Source organism: Saccopteryx leptura, chromosome 3, assembly GCF_036850995.1.
Source record: "Saccopteryx leptura isolate mSacLep1 chromosome 3, mSacLep1_pri_phased_curated, whole genome shotgun sequence".
In the NCBI taxonomy this organism is placed as follows: Eukaryota; Metazoa; Chordata; class Mammalia; order Chiroptera; family Emballonuridae; genus Saccopteryx; species Saccopteryx leptura.
In genome coordinates this window covers 148,752,092-148,767,124 of record NC_089505.1, presented here as the reverse complement: position 1 = coordinate 148,767,124, position 15,033 = coordinate 148,752,092, and the positions used below count along the sequence as shown (strand labels likewise).

At 37.3% G+C, this 15,033-nt stretch overlaps 1 protein-coding gene across 2 annotated transcripts in view; it reads right to left on the bottom strand.

Annotated features, from left to right (window-relative positions):
- The window catches only part of TNNI3K (TNNI3 interacting kinase), a 286,731-nt gene that overhangs the window by 97,126 nt on the left and 174,572 nt on the right, over positions 1 to 15,033 (bottom strand). For both annotated transcript variants that reach the window (XM_066376575.1, XM_066376576.1), the window contains exons 18-19: positions 12,362 to 12,414; positions 11,985 to 12,037 (exon numbers count right to left, since the gene is read on the bottom strand). In XM_066376575.1, the coding sequence (XP_066232672.1) occupies positions 11,985 to 12,037; positions 12,362 to 12,414 (106 nt within the window). The remainder of the gene's footprint in view (positions 1 to 11,984; positions 12,038 to 12,361; positions 12,415 to 15,033) is intronic.

Here is a 15,033-nt window from a genome sequence, read left to right as displayed (position 1 = left end):
GCTTTCTTTTCTCCATTGTGTGTTGTTGGCCCCTTTATCAAAAATTATTTGACCATATATATGTGGTTTTATTTCTGGGCTTCTATTCTGTTCCATTGGTCTGAGTGTCTATTTTTCTGCCAATACCATGCTGTCTTGATTATAGTGGCTCTATAATATATATATATAATTTAAAGTCAGGTATTGTAATCCTCCCAGCTTCATTCTTTTCCTTAGGATTGCTTTGGCTATTTGGGGTTTTTTATAGTTCCATATAAACCTGATGATTTTTTGTTTATTTCTTTAAAAAAATGACATTGGAATTTTGATGGAAATTGCATTAAATTTGTATATCACTTTGGGTAATATAGTCATTTTGACTATATTCATTCTTCCTATCCAAGAACAAGGAATATTTTTCCATTTCATTGTATCTTTTCCGATTTCTCTTAACAATGCTTTGTAGTTTTCATTATATAAGTCCTTTTCATTTTTTGTTATGTTTATTCCTAAGTATTTTAATTTTTTTGTTGCAACCATGAAGGGGATTATTTTTTTGAGTTAGTTTTCTGATGTTTCATTGTTGGCATATAGAAAGGCAATAGACTTTTGTATATTAATTTTGTATCCTGCGACCTTACTGTATTGGTTTATTGTTTCTAGTACCTTTTTGTGGAATCTTTGGAGTTTTCAATGTATAAGATTATATCATCCGCAAAAAGTGAAACTTTTAGTTCTTCTTTCCCAATATGAATGCCTTTTATTTCTTTCTCTTGTCTGATTGCTCTGGCTAGAACTTTCAGCACTACATTGAATAAGAGTGGAGACAGTGGATAACCTTGTCTTGTTCCTGATTTTAGAGGGAAGGTCATCAGTTTTATGCCATTTAATATGATGTTAGCTGATGGACTATCATAAATGGCCTTTATTATGTTGAGATATTTTTCTTCTATACCCATTTTCTTGAGTGTTTTAAACATAAAATGGTGTTGTATTTTATCCAATGTCTTTTCTGTATCTATTGATAGGATCATATGATTTTTGTTCTTTGTTTTGTTGATATGGTGTATTACGTTAACCATTTTTATGTATGTTGACCCATCCTTGTGATTCTGTGATGAATCCCACTTGATCATGATGAGTTATTTTTTTAATGTGTTGTTGTATTCAATTTGCTAGTATTTTGTTTAGTATTTTATCATCTGTATTCATTAGAGATATTGGTCTGTAGTTTTCTTTTTTTGCGTCCTTGCCAGGTTTTGGTATGAGGGTTATGTTGGCCTCATAAAATGTGTTTGGAAGTATTGCTTCTTCTTCAATTTTTTGGAAGACTTTGAGTAGAATAGGAACCAAATCTTCTTTGAATGTTTGACAGAATTCATTAGTATAGCTGTCTGGCCCTGGACTTTTATTTTTTGAGAGTTTTTTGATAGTTTTTATATTTCCTCTCTGCTTATTGGTCTGTTTAGGCTTTCTGCTTCTTCATGACTCACTGTTTAGGCTTTCTGCTTCTTCATGACTCAGTCTAGGAGATTGTATTATTCTAGGAATTTATCCATTTCTTTAGATTGTTACATGTGGTGTCATACAGTTTCTCATAGCATTCTATAATAATTCTTTGTATATCTATGATATCTGTGATGATTTCTCCCTTTCAGTTTGGATTTTGTCCATATGAGTCCTTTCTCTTTTCTCTTAGTGAGTCTTGCCAAAGTTTTGTCCATCTTGTTGATATTTTCAAAGAACCAGCTCCTTGTTTTATTGATTTTTTCTACAGTTTTTCTGTTCTCTATTTTGTTTATTTCTGCTATGATTTTTTTTATTATTTCCTTTCTTCTGCTGGTTCTGGGTTGCCTTTGTTCTTCTTTTTCTAGTTTCTTAAGATGTGAGGTTAAGTGGTTTACGTGGGCTCTCTCTTGTTTGTTCATATAGGCCTGTAGTGATTTGAACTTCCCTCTTATTACTGCTTTTGCTGCATCCCAGAAATTCTGGTATGTCGTATTATTATTTTCGTTTGTCTGTATGTATATTTTGATCTCTGCTTTTATTTCTTCTTTGGCCCACTCATTTTGTAAAAGTATGTTGTTTAATTTCTACAAATTTGTGGGTTTGTTTACCTCTGTTTTGCAGTTCAATTCTAGTTTCAAGGCTTTATGATCAAAGAATATGCTTGGTATAATTTTAATCTTTTTGAATTTGTTCATGTTATTTTTGTGGCCCAACATATGGTCAATTCTTGAGAATGTTTCATGTACACTAGAGAAAAATGTGTACTCTGTCACTTTGGGATGAAATGTCCTGTTGATGTCTATCATATCCAATTGTTCTAGTGTTTCACTTAAGGCCAATATTTCTTTATTGATTTTCTGTTTGGATGAACGATCGAGAGCCATCAGTGGTGTATTAAGGTTTCCAAATATGATTGTATTTTTGTCGGTTTTAGCTTTTAGGTCAGTCAGTAGCTGTCTTATATATTTTGGTGCTCCTTGGTTTGGTGCATATATATTAAGAAGTGTTATGTCTTCTTGATTCAATGTCCCTTTTATCATTATGAAAAGACCATTTTTGTCTCTGATTACCTTTGCTGTCTTGTAGTCAGCATTATTAGATATGAGTATTGCTACACCTGCTTTTTTTTGGATGTTATTAGCTTGGAGTATTGTTTTCCAACCTTTCACTTTGAATTTGTTTTTATCCTTGTAGCTTAGATGTGTTTCTTGTAGGCAGCATACAGTTGAATTTTCTTTTTAAATCCATTCTGCTACTCTGTGTCTTTTTATTGGTGAGTTCAATCTTTTACATTTAGTGTAATTATTGACACTTGAGGATGTCCTATTGCCATTTTATACATTGCTTTATGATATTTTTGTATCTTGTTTGATTCTTGTCTTGGTTTTGCTATCATTTGTTTTTCTTTGGTTGTAATCCATACTTCTTTCTTCTGTTACTTCTTTTTTCAAGCCATGTGCTTCTGTGGTGATTTTTTTCAGGGATAGTTACCTTAAGTAATGGAAAGCATACATATCATGTTCATTGTAGTACATTATCTCAAGAGTGCTTCTGCACTCCATCCTCCTTTGCTACTGTTAATCTTTGTCCTCTCCCCTTTTTTGTTTTTGTTGTCACATGTATATTAACCTTGTTTTTATTGTGATCTTGATGGACTTTTTACTTGTCGTTTTGTTTTGTTTTGTTCTTTGTATCTGGTTGGAAAACTCCCTTTAGTATTTCCTGAAGTGGGGGTTTTCTGGTGATAAATTTCCTCATCTTTTCTGTATCTGTGAATGTTTTTATTTCTCCTTGTATTTGAAGGATAGCTTTGATGGGTATAGTATTCTTGGCTGGAAATTCCTGTTTCAGAACTTTAAATATTGGGGTTCACTCTCTTCTAGCTTGTAGAGTTTCTGCTGAGAAATCTGATGATAATCTAATGAGCCTTTCTTTATATGCTGTATTCTTCTTTTCCCTGGCTGCCTTGAGAATTTTTTCTTTGTCATTGGTTTGTGCCAATTTCATTGTGATGTGCCTTGCAGCAGGTTTGTTTAGGTTAAGATAACTCGATGTTCTGTTTGCTTCTTGAATTCGATGCTCTAATTCTTTTCATAGGCTTGGGAAGTCCTCATCTATTATTTGTTTGAATATGTTCTCCATTCCATTTTCTCTCTCTTCTCCTTCTGATATAACCATTAGTCTTATGTTGCTCTTTCTAATGGAGTCAGACAATTCCTGTAGGGCTTTCTCATTCTCTTTCCTGTCGTCTCTCTCCTCTTCTCTCTGTAGTGCTTCTAGTTGCCTGTCTTCTATGTCACTAATTCTCTCCTCTATCTGGCCTGTTCTATTAGCTAAGCTTGTTACCTCATTTTTCAGTTCATGAGTTGAGTTTTTCATCTCTGTTTGATTCATTTTCATAGTTTTAGTTTTCTTGGTGATGTATTCTTTCTTTTCATTGAATTGTTTTTTGAGCTCCCTAAATTGCCTTTTGGTGCTTTCTTGTATATTCCTGAGTATTTTTAAAACTTCAATTTTAAATTCTCTGCCGTTTAACTCCAAGGTTTCCAAGATATTGAAAAATTTTTTATAGATTTTTCCTCATCTATCTCAGCTACATCTCTGTCTTTTGTATCCACGATATTTGTTTTTTTCCTTAATTACATTTTAGAGTGGTATTGTTAATAACACTAATAAGAGTTGATAAAAAATAAATAATAAAAATAAAAACAAAATTTTTTTTTGAGAAAATACACTGAAAAAATGAAAATTCTACTGTGCTATGTGGAATAAAAACTACATAGAATGGAGGGCCTGAGTTGAGGGGAAGTCACAAAGAGACAAAAAAAATGAGGTAAGAACCCACAAAATGCCACAAGGAAAAAAATTTGAATCAAGAATAAAATAATTTGTTTTTAAATGACAGTCAAGAGAAATAGTGAAAGACAAAAGAAAAAATAAGAGAAAAAAGAAAAAATACAATAAAAAATGTAAAGTCTATTATATTAAGTGGAACAAAAACTACATAGACTGGAGAGCCGGAGTTGGGGGAAAATGCTAAAGAGATAAAAAGCAAAGTAAAAAGCACACAAAATGCCACAAAGAAAAAATTTGAATCCAGAATAAAATAATTTGTTTGTGAATGAGGTTCGAATGACAGAAAAGTGAAGGAGAAGAGAAGAAACAAAAAGCAGGAGAGAAAAAAGAAGAAGAAAACAACAAACAAAAAAAGAGAATTAAGGTTTTTGGAATCTAACCATCATAGAGAAAAATCAAGAATGGTAAATGTAACTCCTATGGGTAATGAAGTTCAAAATGATAAGAAAAGAATAAAATGGAAACAGGATAAAATGACCAAGGTGGAAGAAAAAAAGAACAAATACAGGAAAAAAATGTATAAAGTTATAAAGACCGTAGATTTTTCCTGTTTTTGAGAGGTTATCTTCTTTCTTTTTCTTTTTTCTCTCTTTGGCTGGTGGCACTGTCCCCCAGGTTCTGCCCTTGTGACACTCTTAGGCAGAGATTTGCAGTTGATGTTTTGCTATGGCGATGACACAAACTAGGCCTCAGTCCTTTGGTAGGTGGGGCTTGTTAGCATTTGCAGGTTCTGACACTGGGAGAGTCCATTTTCCCAGAGCCTCTCCCCAAGTCTCTCCTTCCTGAACCAGCAGCCTGGGAACCCAGCTGTGAAGTTGCCCCAGCCAATGCCTGGAGAGCAAGAGACACCAAGAGCTGCCAAATCCCCCCTCTATCCCACTCAAAGCAGGGTTTTGGGTAAGGCTTTGCCAGCCAGAGCCACCAGCATAATCAGGCAGGGCTGGAAGCTGATTACTTTTCAGGTGTCTTTCTATGGGCCTCTGGGCATGTCTAGTATGCCTCAGCACTCTGCGGTCTACTTTCCTCAGGGTTTTTGCACTTTGTGACCTGTATCAGCTGGCAGGAAGATACCCCAGTCACTGCCTGAAGAGCAAGAGGTCCTAAAAGCTGCCAAGATTCTCCTCCAGGTCCGCTCAAAGCACAGCTCTGGGTACAAAAGCTTTGTCAACCAGAGCCACCAGCTTAAGCAAGCAGGGGAGTGAGCTGATTTCTGGTCAGGCTCCTTTCTAAGGTTGCCTGGGTATGTCTTGTTAAATTTGCCTCAGCACTCCATGGGTCTGGTCTGCACAGGGTTCTCCCTTGTGAGGAAGACTACAGCCCAGCCCGCCCAACTTCCACAGTGTTCTCTGAAGTCTGTTTCATGGGAATGCGCTTTTTAACCTGTATCGGCTGGCAGGAAGTTGCCCCAGGCACTGCCTGCAGAGCAAGAGGCCCTAAGAACTATCAAGTTCCTCCTCTGGTTCCACTTAAATCATAGCCCTGGGAAAGAAGGCTTTGTCAGCCAGAGTTGCCAGCATAAGCCAGCAAGTCAGTGAGCAGACTGTGGATTAGACTTCTTTCTAAGGGTTTCTGGGGTATGTCTAGTTTGCCTCAGTGTTCTGCGAGTCTGCTTTCCAGAGACTGCCTGCTCCAGCAAGCTGTCTGTGCACCCTGCCCTCCCAGCAATTTTGCAGTTCTCTTCAGCTGGAATGTGCTTTGTAGCCAGTGTTGGCTGGCGGAGGTGCCCCTCCTGCACAGGTCCAGGTGTAGGGAATCCAGCTCTCATGCACCTCCCATGCACTATTGGTTGGGGAGCCGGGATTGCACAGAAACTCTGGTTACAGTCCATGCAGAAGGCCACTGCTGACAGTCTCTGGCCCAGCCTCTCCATCTGGGAACATGGGCACCCACGCCCGAGGTGCCAGGTGGAACCACTTACACACTGCCTGTGATTGCAGACTGGGAGACCACTAGTAAACAAAGCCCAAAGCTGCTCTGGTATCAGTCTCTGCAAGCAACTGCTTGCCCACCTCTGCCAGGGTGTGCTGCTGGCTCTAGCTCTGCATCAGGGATCTCAAGCTGAGCTGCAGGCACCGTCTCTCCTCGGCTTGAATGTCTCTGCCCTATCCAGCTTTTTCTGTGCCCCAGCTCTCCATTCCTCTCAGTTCCAAGTAAAAGCAGCCCTTCCTCAGGTCAGCGAGGAAAGCGGAATACTCTGTTCTCCATCTTATTTCCTTCAGAGTGGATTACAATTCAGCCACCTTTTCGCCCAATTGTACCTTTGTTTGCTGTATGTGTATTTTAGATGCTCCTGGGATTGTTTTTCTGTCTCTAGCTATTAAATTTGTTGAAATTTCAGGGTAAGGTATCAGGAGCACCCCTCATGGCACCATTTCTCTGACATCACACTCTGTTTAGGTTTTCAAAGGGCATTTTTAAAAAATTATTAGAATATCATGAAATACACAATTTTCCCAAAAATACTGCAATAATATTAATCAACAAGTTTTCTTGTCTCTTGTTAAATGCTGATCACAGCAGAGCATTTCTTTGTTCATCTCTGAGCATCTTTCCCCTAGAAGCCTTGTTAGTTTCTGAATCACCAGTGGTGTCTTCATCCAGGAAATCTGTGAATGAATATATGCAATGTGGGGGACACCTTACCTCTTTAGATCTTCAGGTTGTAATTTAGGAAATCACTAAATCTGACCCACCCATAGTGCCCTTGGGAATGAGGAGAGAAAGGGCCTTGGGGGAATGCCCAGAATATACCTATGAAGTAGATTTCTCACTGGCAGGCTCAGGTCTGTTATATCTCCTTTGTTTGCCCAGACACATTATTTTAGAATGCTGTTTGTGCAATATCCCAGAAAGAAAGCTCATGAAATGTTGCAAGTAAATTTCTCTGTTCAAAGTTCTATCCTCATGGTTAGAATGCATTATTTACATTCTTTTCTCCTGCAACTATAGATTGTTTAGTTTTAAGTGTGTTTCCATTCTAAAATGCAAATGTGTTAGTTTGGTTTGTGGTTTAGAAAACAGCACTAGACTTTGAGTTAAAAGATGAACATTTTAGGTTTGGCTCTACCACTATATGAACAGCTCTGAGCAAGTTTTATGCTTTCTGGAATTTAGATCCCTCCAGAGAAAAACAGGGGGAAAACTCTCCAGCTCTAAAACTGCACAGCTCCACAATCATATCAATGAATTTTGCCAAACACCTTCTTTCTTTGTATTTCCACTGAAGGAAACCAGTATTCTTACTGAAATTCTGTGCATAATGCTGGCTGCTGGTAATTCTTTTGAAATATCTACCTTATTCTGAAATCATGCATAATTATAGTTCTCCAAGAAAATCTTTGTTCTGATTATGGTGTTCATGTGCAATTCTTCCACGTGAGCTTTCACATTCCAAATAGTCTCCATTTATCCAGCAGATGATGCGTAGTGTCATAACACTGCTTAAGTGGGAGTAAGTATACAGTATGCCCAATTTTTTATGGGGGAAGGGTAATAAAGTAATTAGCAAACTTACATAAAGCCATATAATGGTTAGAAACAAAAAAAAAAACCTTCAAAATACATTTCAAGTAGTGCTGTGCTTAAAGACTACCGCTGCCACAACAAAAGGATGTAACTCACTATTGGTGAAATGCAGTCCAAATCCACTCAATGAAAGTTGGTTCAGAGTGTCTCAACTGGCTGCATTTTAGAATCACCCGTGTGTGTGTGTGTGGGGGGGAACTTTCAAATGATACAAATACCCAAAATAAATCCTAGGCTAATAAAATCAGAATTTCTGGAAATTGGTTTTAAGTAGTATGCTTTAAAAAAATTTCCAAAGTTATTTAAATGTGCAAACGGGTTGAGAACCACTATTTGGCTATCTCTGTGTTCCACGTATGATATGAGGTTTCTGTGTCTTGTCAAAAGAGGACACACTTTCCACATTTCCCTGTTCTCATATTTTACTATTCTCCTCCTTACTTACTTTACACCAGTCACTCTCACCTTGGACACACAGAGAACTCTCCTGCCACAGGGCCTTTACACTCATGGTATCCTCTATCTATACTGTTCTTTCCTCAGCATGGATAATCCCATATAAGGTCTCTTATGGGACGTTCTCTTTCCCTCTCGCAGTATCCAAATAGCACCCCATTACTCGCCATTCTTACACTATGCTTTGTTTTTTCTTCATAACACTTATAACCACTTATTTTGTTAATTTATTAAGGCTCTATCTTTTTTTTTTTAGTAGAATATTAGCTCTGTAGGAATAAGAACTTTATTTTATTCACTGTAATATCCTCAGTTCCTAAATAAATGTTCTTTGATCTAGGTATATTAGTTGAATGAATGAATGAAATCTAACTGGGTAAACCAGCATGTATAATCCTTTTTGAATACAACATGTTCCAGGATGTTTTTTCTGCCTTTCTCTTTAACTCATCTCTCATTTTTCCTTCCTCACACAGTACATGCCAACAATGCTAAGTTACATAAAGTTCCCCCTGGAAGTTCAATATTTCTCATCCTCTTCTATGTCTTTGCTCATGTTGCTGATTACTCTGCTTGGCACCCCTTCTGTTTTTCCTACATCTGATTTACATCTATTCATCTTACCTGAGCTTCCATGACTCTTTGTCACACTGTATCACTGAACCTCCACACTGCCTTAAACCAATCTCTTTATGACTGTTCTCTACACTTGAAAATGAGCTCCTTGAGATCAAGGACTAAGCTTTTCTTTCTTTCTTTCTTTCTTTCTTTCTTTCTTTCTTTCTTTCTTTCTTTCTTTCTTTCTTTCTTTCTTTCTTTCTTTCTTTCTTCCTTCCTTCCTTCCTTCCTTCCTTCCTTTCTTCCTTCCTTCCTTCTATCCTTCTTTTCTTTCTTTCTTTCTTTCTTTCTTTCTTTCTTTCTTTCTTTTTTCTTCCTTCCTTCCTTCCTTCCTTCTTTTCGCTTTCTCTCCCTCTCTCCTTCTCTTCCCTTCCTTTTCTTTCTCTCTCTTTTTCTTCCTTCCTTCCTTCCTTTCTTCCTTCCTTCCTTCTATCCTTCTTTTCTTTCTTTCTTTCTTTCTTTCTTTCTTTCTTTCTTTCTTTCTTTCTTTCTTTCTTTCTTTCTTTCTTTTTCATTCTTTCTTTTTTTCTCCCTCCTTTCCTTCCTTCTTTCCTTCCTTCCTTCCTTCCTTCCTTCCTTCCTTCCTTCCTTCCTTCCTTCCTTCCTTCTTTTTGCTCTCTCTCCCTCTCTTCTTCCCTTCCCTTTCTTTCTTTCTTTCTTTCTTTCTTTCTTTCTTTCTTTCTTTCTTTCTTTCTTTCTTTCTTTCTTTCTTTTTTTCTCCCTCCTTTCCTTCCTTCTTTCCTTCCTTCCTTCCTTCCTTCCTTCCTTCCTTCCTTCCTCTTTTTGCTCTCTCTTCCTCTCTTCTTCCCTTCCCTTCCCTTCCCTTCCCTTCCCTTCCCTTCCCTTCCCTTCCCTTCCCTTCCCTTCCCTTCTCTTTCTTTCTTTCTTTCTTTCTTTCTTTCTTTCTTTCTTTCTTTCTTTCTTTCTTTCTTTCTTTCTTTCTTTCTTTCTCTTTCTTTATGTATTTTTCTGAAGTTAGAAATGGGGAGGACCCGGCCAGGGCACATAGGAGAAGCGCCCATTTGCTTCTCCACCCCTCCGCTGCGCCTTCCTCTCTGTCTCTCTCTTCCCCTCCTGCAGCCAAGGCTCCATTGGAGCAAAGATGGCCCGGGTGCTGGGGATGGCTCTGTGGCCTCTGCCCCAGGTGCTAGAGTGGCTCTGGTCACAACATGGTGATGCCCAGGATGGGCAGAGCATCACCCCTTGGTGGGCAGAGCGTCGCCCCATGGTGGGCATGCTGGGTGGATCCCGGTCGGGTGCATGCGGGAGTCTGTCTGACTGTCTCTCCCTGTTTCCAGCTTCAGAAAAATGCAAAAAAAAAAAAAAAAAGAAAAAAAGAAAAAGAAATGGGGAAGAAATCAGACAGACAGATTCCTGCATATACCCGACTGGGATCCACTCAGCATGCCCACCCCAGGAGGCAATGCTCTATCCACTGGGGGTATTGCTTCACTGTGACTGGAGCCATTCTAGTACCTTAGGTGGAGGCCATGGAGCTGTCCTCAGCGCCTGGGTCAACTTTGCTCCAATGGAGCCTTGGCTGTGGGATGAGAAGAGGGATATAGAGAGGAAGGAGAGAGGGAAGGGTGGAGAAGCAGATGGGCTCTTCTCCTGTGTGCCCTGAGCAAGAATTGAACTGGGGACTTCCACACACCGGGCCGACACTCTACCACTGAACCAACCAGCCAGGGCTAAGCTGTTCTTTATATTTTGCATTCCTGGCCCTTTGCAGTGCCTGGCACATGGTAGGCCCTCAATAAATGTTTGGTGAATGAATAAGAGTACAACAAGTGGTGCAAACTGCTACAAAAGCACAGAGAGAAAATTATGTGGGAAGGAAGTGGAAGGACAAGTAGGTTATGAAAAGAAAGGGGCCCAAAGTGGACACAATTTCCTGAGCCTTGCAAGAGAAGTACACTTCCTCCAGGTGAAGTGCAGTGAACACCATACTGGTAGAGCCACAGAGATGTGAACATGAAGGGCACACTTGAGGGGGTGACTAGGTGGCTTGTATGCAGGGACACAGGGAACTTGAGAGAACTTGTCATGGGACAGGAAGTCATAGAGAGGTCTGGGGCCAAGATGGAAAGGGCAGGAGGTTGCCAAGCAAAGGAATTTGGATTTCGGCTCATGGGAGTAAGCATTGTTGTTGATTTACAGGAGAAGGTAAACTGTCAAAATACAATGCCCAGATGATCTTGTAAAGAACAAACTGGAAGACATTGAATGATAAATTCTATTAAAATAAAACTAAAAAAAAAAAAAAAATGAAAGAGAGGACTGGAATTGGGAGCCTACTGCAATCATCCAGAAAAGAGATGATGAGAACCTGAACAGAGTCAGTGAAGGATGAGAAGCTAGAATGAACTTAAAAAAAAGAAGCAATCAGAAAAAAATGATTGAGTAATGTGTCAGTAGAAGTAGGGAAAGGAAGGAATGCAAAACTACCATAGACTTGGGAAGTTAAATAACATAGTTTAGAAAGGCATACATTTTTTGGGGGTGGGGAGTGAATGAAGGAGAGGGCAGGTGGTGCATTTAATTGCAGACATTTTTAGTGCAATTATGCATGCTTCGGATGTTATAATTTACACTATTTTACATTACTTAAACATTAATGCTTGGCTGTATCACCTATTGCCTTATAATGTTAAAGTGGAAAATGGGCTGTTAATAGATGCTGATGAACTACAAATTTTACAATGAGTTATCTATTCAGTGCTAACTATACTATTTAATAAGGAGATCCAAATATGAAAACCAATTACCCATTCCTGCCATGTACTTTTCAGCTACACATGAAACAATTCAATATTATCTTATTCATACCATTTCCCAAATATGTATCTAATCTGTTTCTCTGGGAGAGCCTTGAAGGGATTCTTTGGAGGGCTTACTAAAATAAAAGCAGAACACGTTATCCTGCCCCTGACACAATGACATTGCTTCCATTTAGACTGGCTCTCCTCTCACTTCCTCCCATGCTGAATTTTCACATTTTAATTGTTTCATAACTATAGGGAACACAAGCAGCAACACACCCCTGGTTGTTTGGTCATGTTGTCTTCATCCAGAGACTGTAGAAATCTTGATTCTGAGGGAATCAAAACAAATCTATATCAAAGGAAATATCTTAGAACCAAGGTCAATGATCACAGCTATAATTTTGAACACTAACAAACATCTATCTTCTTTCAATTCTCAGTGCCTTTCTTTTAGCCCAGGCTATCTAAGGGGGAAAACTGAAAATAAATTATATATACCTAGAATGTCATGGTCATTGAAATTTGAATGACTTAGATAAGTACAACTGTTGGGGTGAAATCTGTTTTAATATCTATCATACAGTATTAGGCACAAACTAAGAAGGAGGAAAGAAATTGATATTATTTAGGGTATTATTCACGGTAAATCTTACCTCCAAAATCTGCTACCACAGCATGCCCATCTTCATAGAGAAGAATATTGTGACTGTAAAAAAAAAACAGACTTTGAATAAACTTTATTTCCCAATTCTACTGGCCCCTCCATGAAGAAGACAGTAGTCATCATTTGTTTACCCTACAATCTGAAAAGCTCCAAAGGCTAATGGAGTGCTCAGGCTAATGATTCTGATTTTCTTAATTTTCCTAATTCAAAGGGAATATTTAAAAATTGTAATCATTTTATGTCTGACTTTGAAAGTATATGAGGTATCCTACATTATATAAATTCTCTAAAGTTGTCCAAAAGACTCTTTAGCTGAAATAAGATTTTTAGCTCTTTGAATCTCCTTTGTTAACACCGTGATGGCTATGAGCAAGAAGTAAAGGCATTTGTGAGTATATCAGTCAGAGCAGGGAAACCAGCTTCTGAGAACCCTCAGCACAACAGCAGTTCAAGGCAGGGCCTGACATAAAAAGGGCTCTATGCAAAGTATCTTGGCCAATACATTCCTGCTACAATCTCAGAACAAAGGAGTGTTTTTAGAGAGGACACTAGCTTAATTACTTTTGAATGACTCAGGAAAAAAAGGGTTAAAAGACCACTAAAATCTCCTTTCCAACCCAGAATTCAAGCTAAATTAAGAGTATTATTTTGATGAAGTAAATCAAGGTTGGGACAACCCAAAAAGAGGTCATTTGTCCCACAAACAATGGAATTGAATTGTTGCATATGAAAGAAGCATATCATGAGCTAAGATTGTCTTTGACAGCTTCTTATTGAATGACTTTTTTAAGAACAGCATAGGAAATATAGTCAATAATACTGTAGTAACTATGTATGCTGTCAGGTGGGTATTAGACTTATTAGGGGGATGACTTGGTAGGTTATATAAATATCTAACCACTATGCTGTACACCTGAAATTATATAATATTGAATGACAACTATAATTAAAAAATTTAAAAAGAATTTTAAAGATAATTGAGTCATTTTAATATGAAGAGATCTCCCATTAGAATTGTTTTAGTGCACATTAGGCTATATTTTACATCTGTTCTATTATCATTTGTTTTGTTTCATGATCAAAATAAGGAAAATGTTATTTTCTAGTCCTGAATAAGTCCAGTATGATATTGAATTATGTATATAAGTGTTTTCTTGTACGGATTTGAGCTTTATAAAAATGTCACTTTTCAACTTCTCTAGTATCATTAATGAATTTAACTTTTGTGGTATATACTTAATCAATTTTTACCTACACAAAATCTAAAATGTATTCAAGATTGTTTTGCTTGGAAGAGTCAGTGTAGGAGTAATGGAAGATGTTAAAACAATCCCTCTCCAAGATGCTGTCTTTAACTACAAATGACCAATTAATACATGTGAGGAGAACAACTCTGTCATAACAATACTGCAGTATTGGGGCTCTTGCAAGTTCAAAATGCAAAAAGAAAAATACATCTTAATGCTGTACCACTAGATTCCCTGAAGGATTTAGGGGAGTTTCTATATCCCAATCCCTTAGTCTATCAAAGGATAATGAATATTATACTTCATAGATATTATTAAAATACATACTAGTTTGGGTTCACCAATCACATTAAATAAGTCTATGTAAAACATCTCATCTGTTATTTTATTTTTAATTCAAATCAGTTATCTAAAACAGTGGTTATCAAAAAAAATTTTAGCAGCATAATCTCAATCTATAAAACAGATTTGCAAATGGAGCTGCTATTGTTAAATATAGGGAAAAGCCACAGAGCACCTATTTAACCTTCATCTTATCCAAAATAGCAGTCATGGAGGCAATAGCTTACAACCGAGGATCCAGAGAAGCCCCAATAAGTTATACTTCTAGGGAATATTTTATTTATTCATTTGTTTGTTTAAATTTCTTCTAAAGAAAATATTTTATGTTACTAAGAATGATTATACCAGCTAGCTAGAGTTGGGATGAAGTGTTTAGCAAAATTGTACTCCTCTATCAAAGAAACTTAGGTGAATTTGATCACTGGGCCACCCAATGCATTACAGTATGAGAGGCAGTGTGTCTCAGGATGCAAGAATTACGTTCATTGCTGGACCTCAAATATTTTTAGCATGCTGCTTAATGCATAGAAGTATTCAGTACACATTGTTGAACAAATAAATTAAATAAAAGGAACTGAAAATACACAATCCTGATTTTGAAAGGTTAAAGGTTATAGTATTAGTTAATAAGCAAGTACTTACAGAACACCACTCATCAATCTATAAGTAAATATTTAAAATTTAGATAATCCTACAATTAGAAGAGACATTAGAAATAACCTAGTTAAACCTTTTCAGTTTCTAGAGGAGTTTTCCAAAGCTCAGGGAATGTAAGTGTATCAACAGAGGTTATGTAAGTAGCCACTGGCAAAGAAGATATTGAATCCAGTTTATCTAGACCACCATCACAGATCTTGGAACAAACCTGGTGATTAGTAAGTGGTCAATTAATTTTATGAATCATCCTTGGGTCATTACAGACCTTTCTTCAAAGCGTAATATTTCCTTTCTTGCATATCACAACACTTGGGGAAACAAATGATGCAAGTCTTATATTCCATCTTCAAGGATCTTATAATCAGCTGGTGAAAATGAAGATGAATATTTGTAATACAAGAATTAAAAAAAGTGT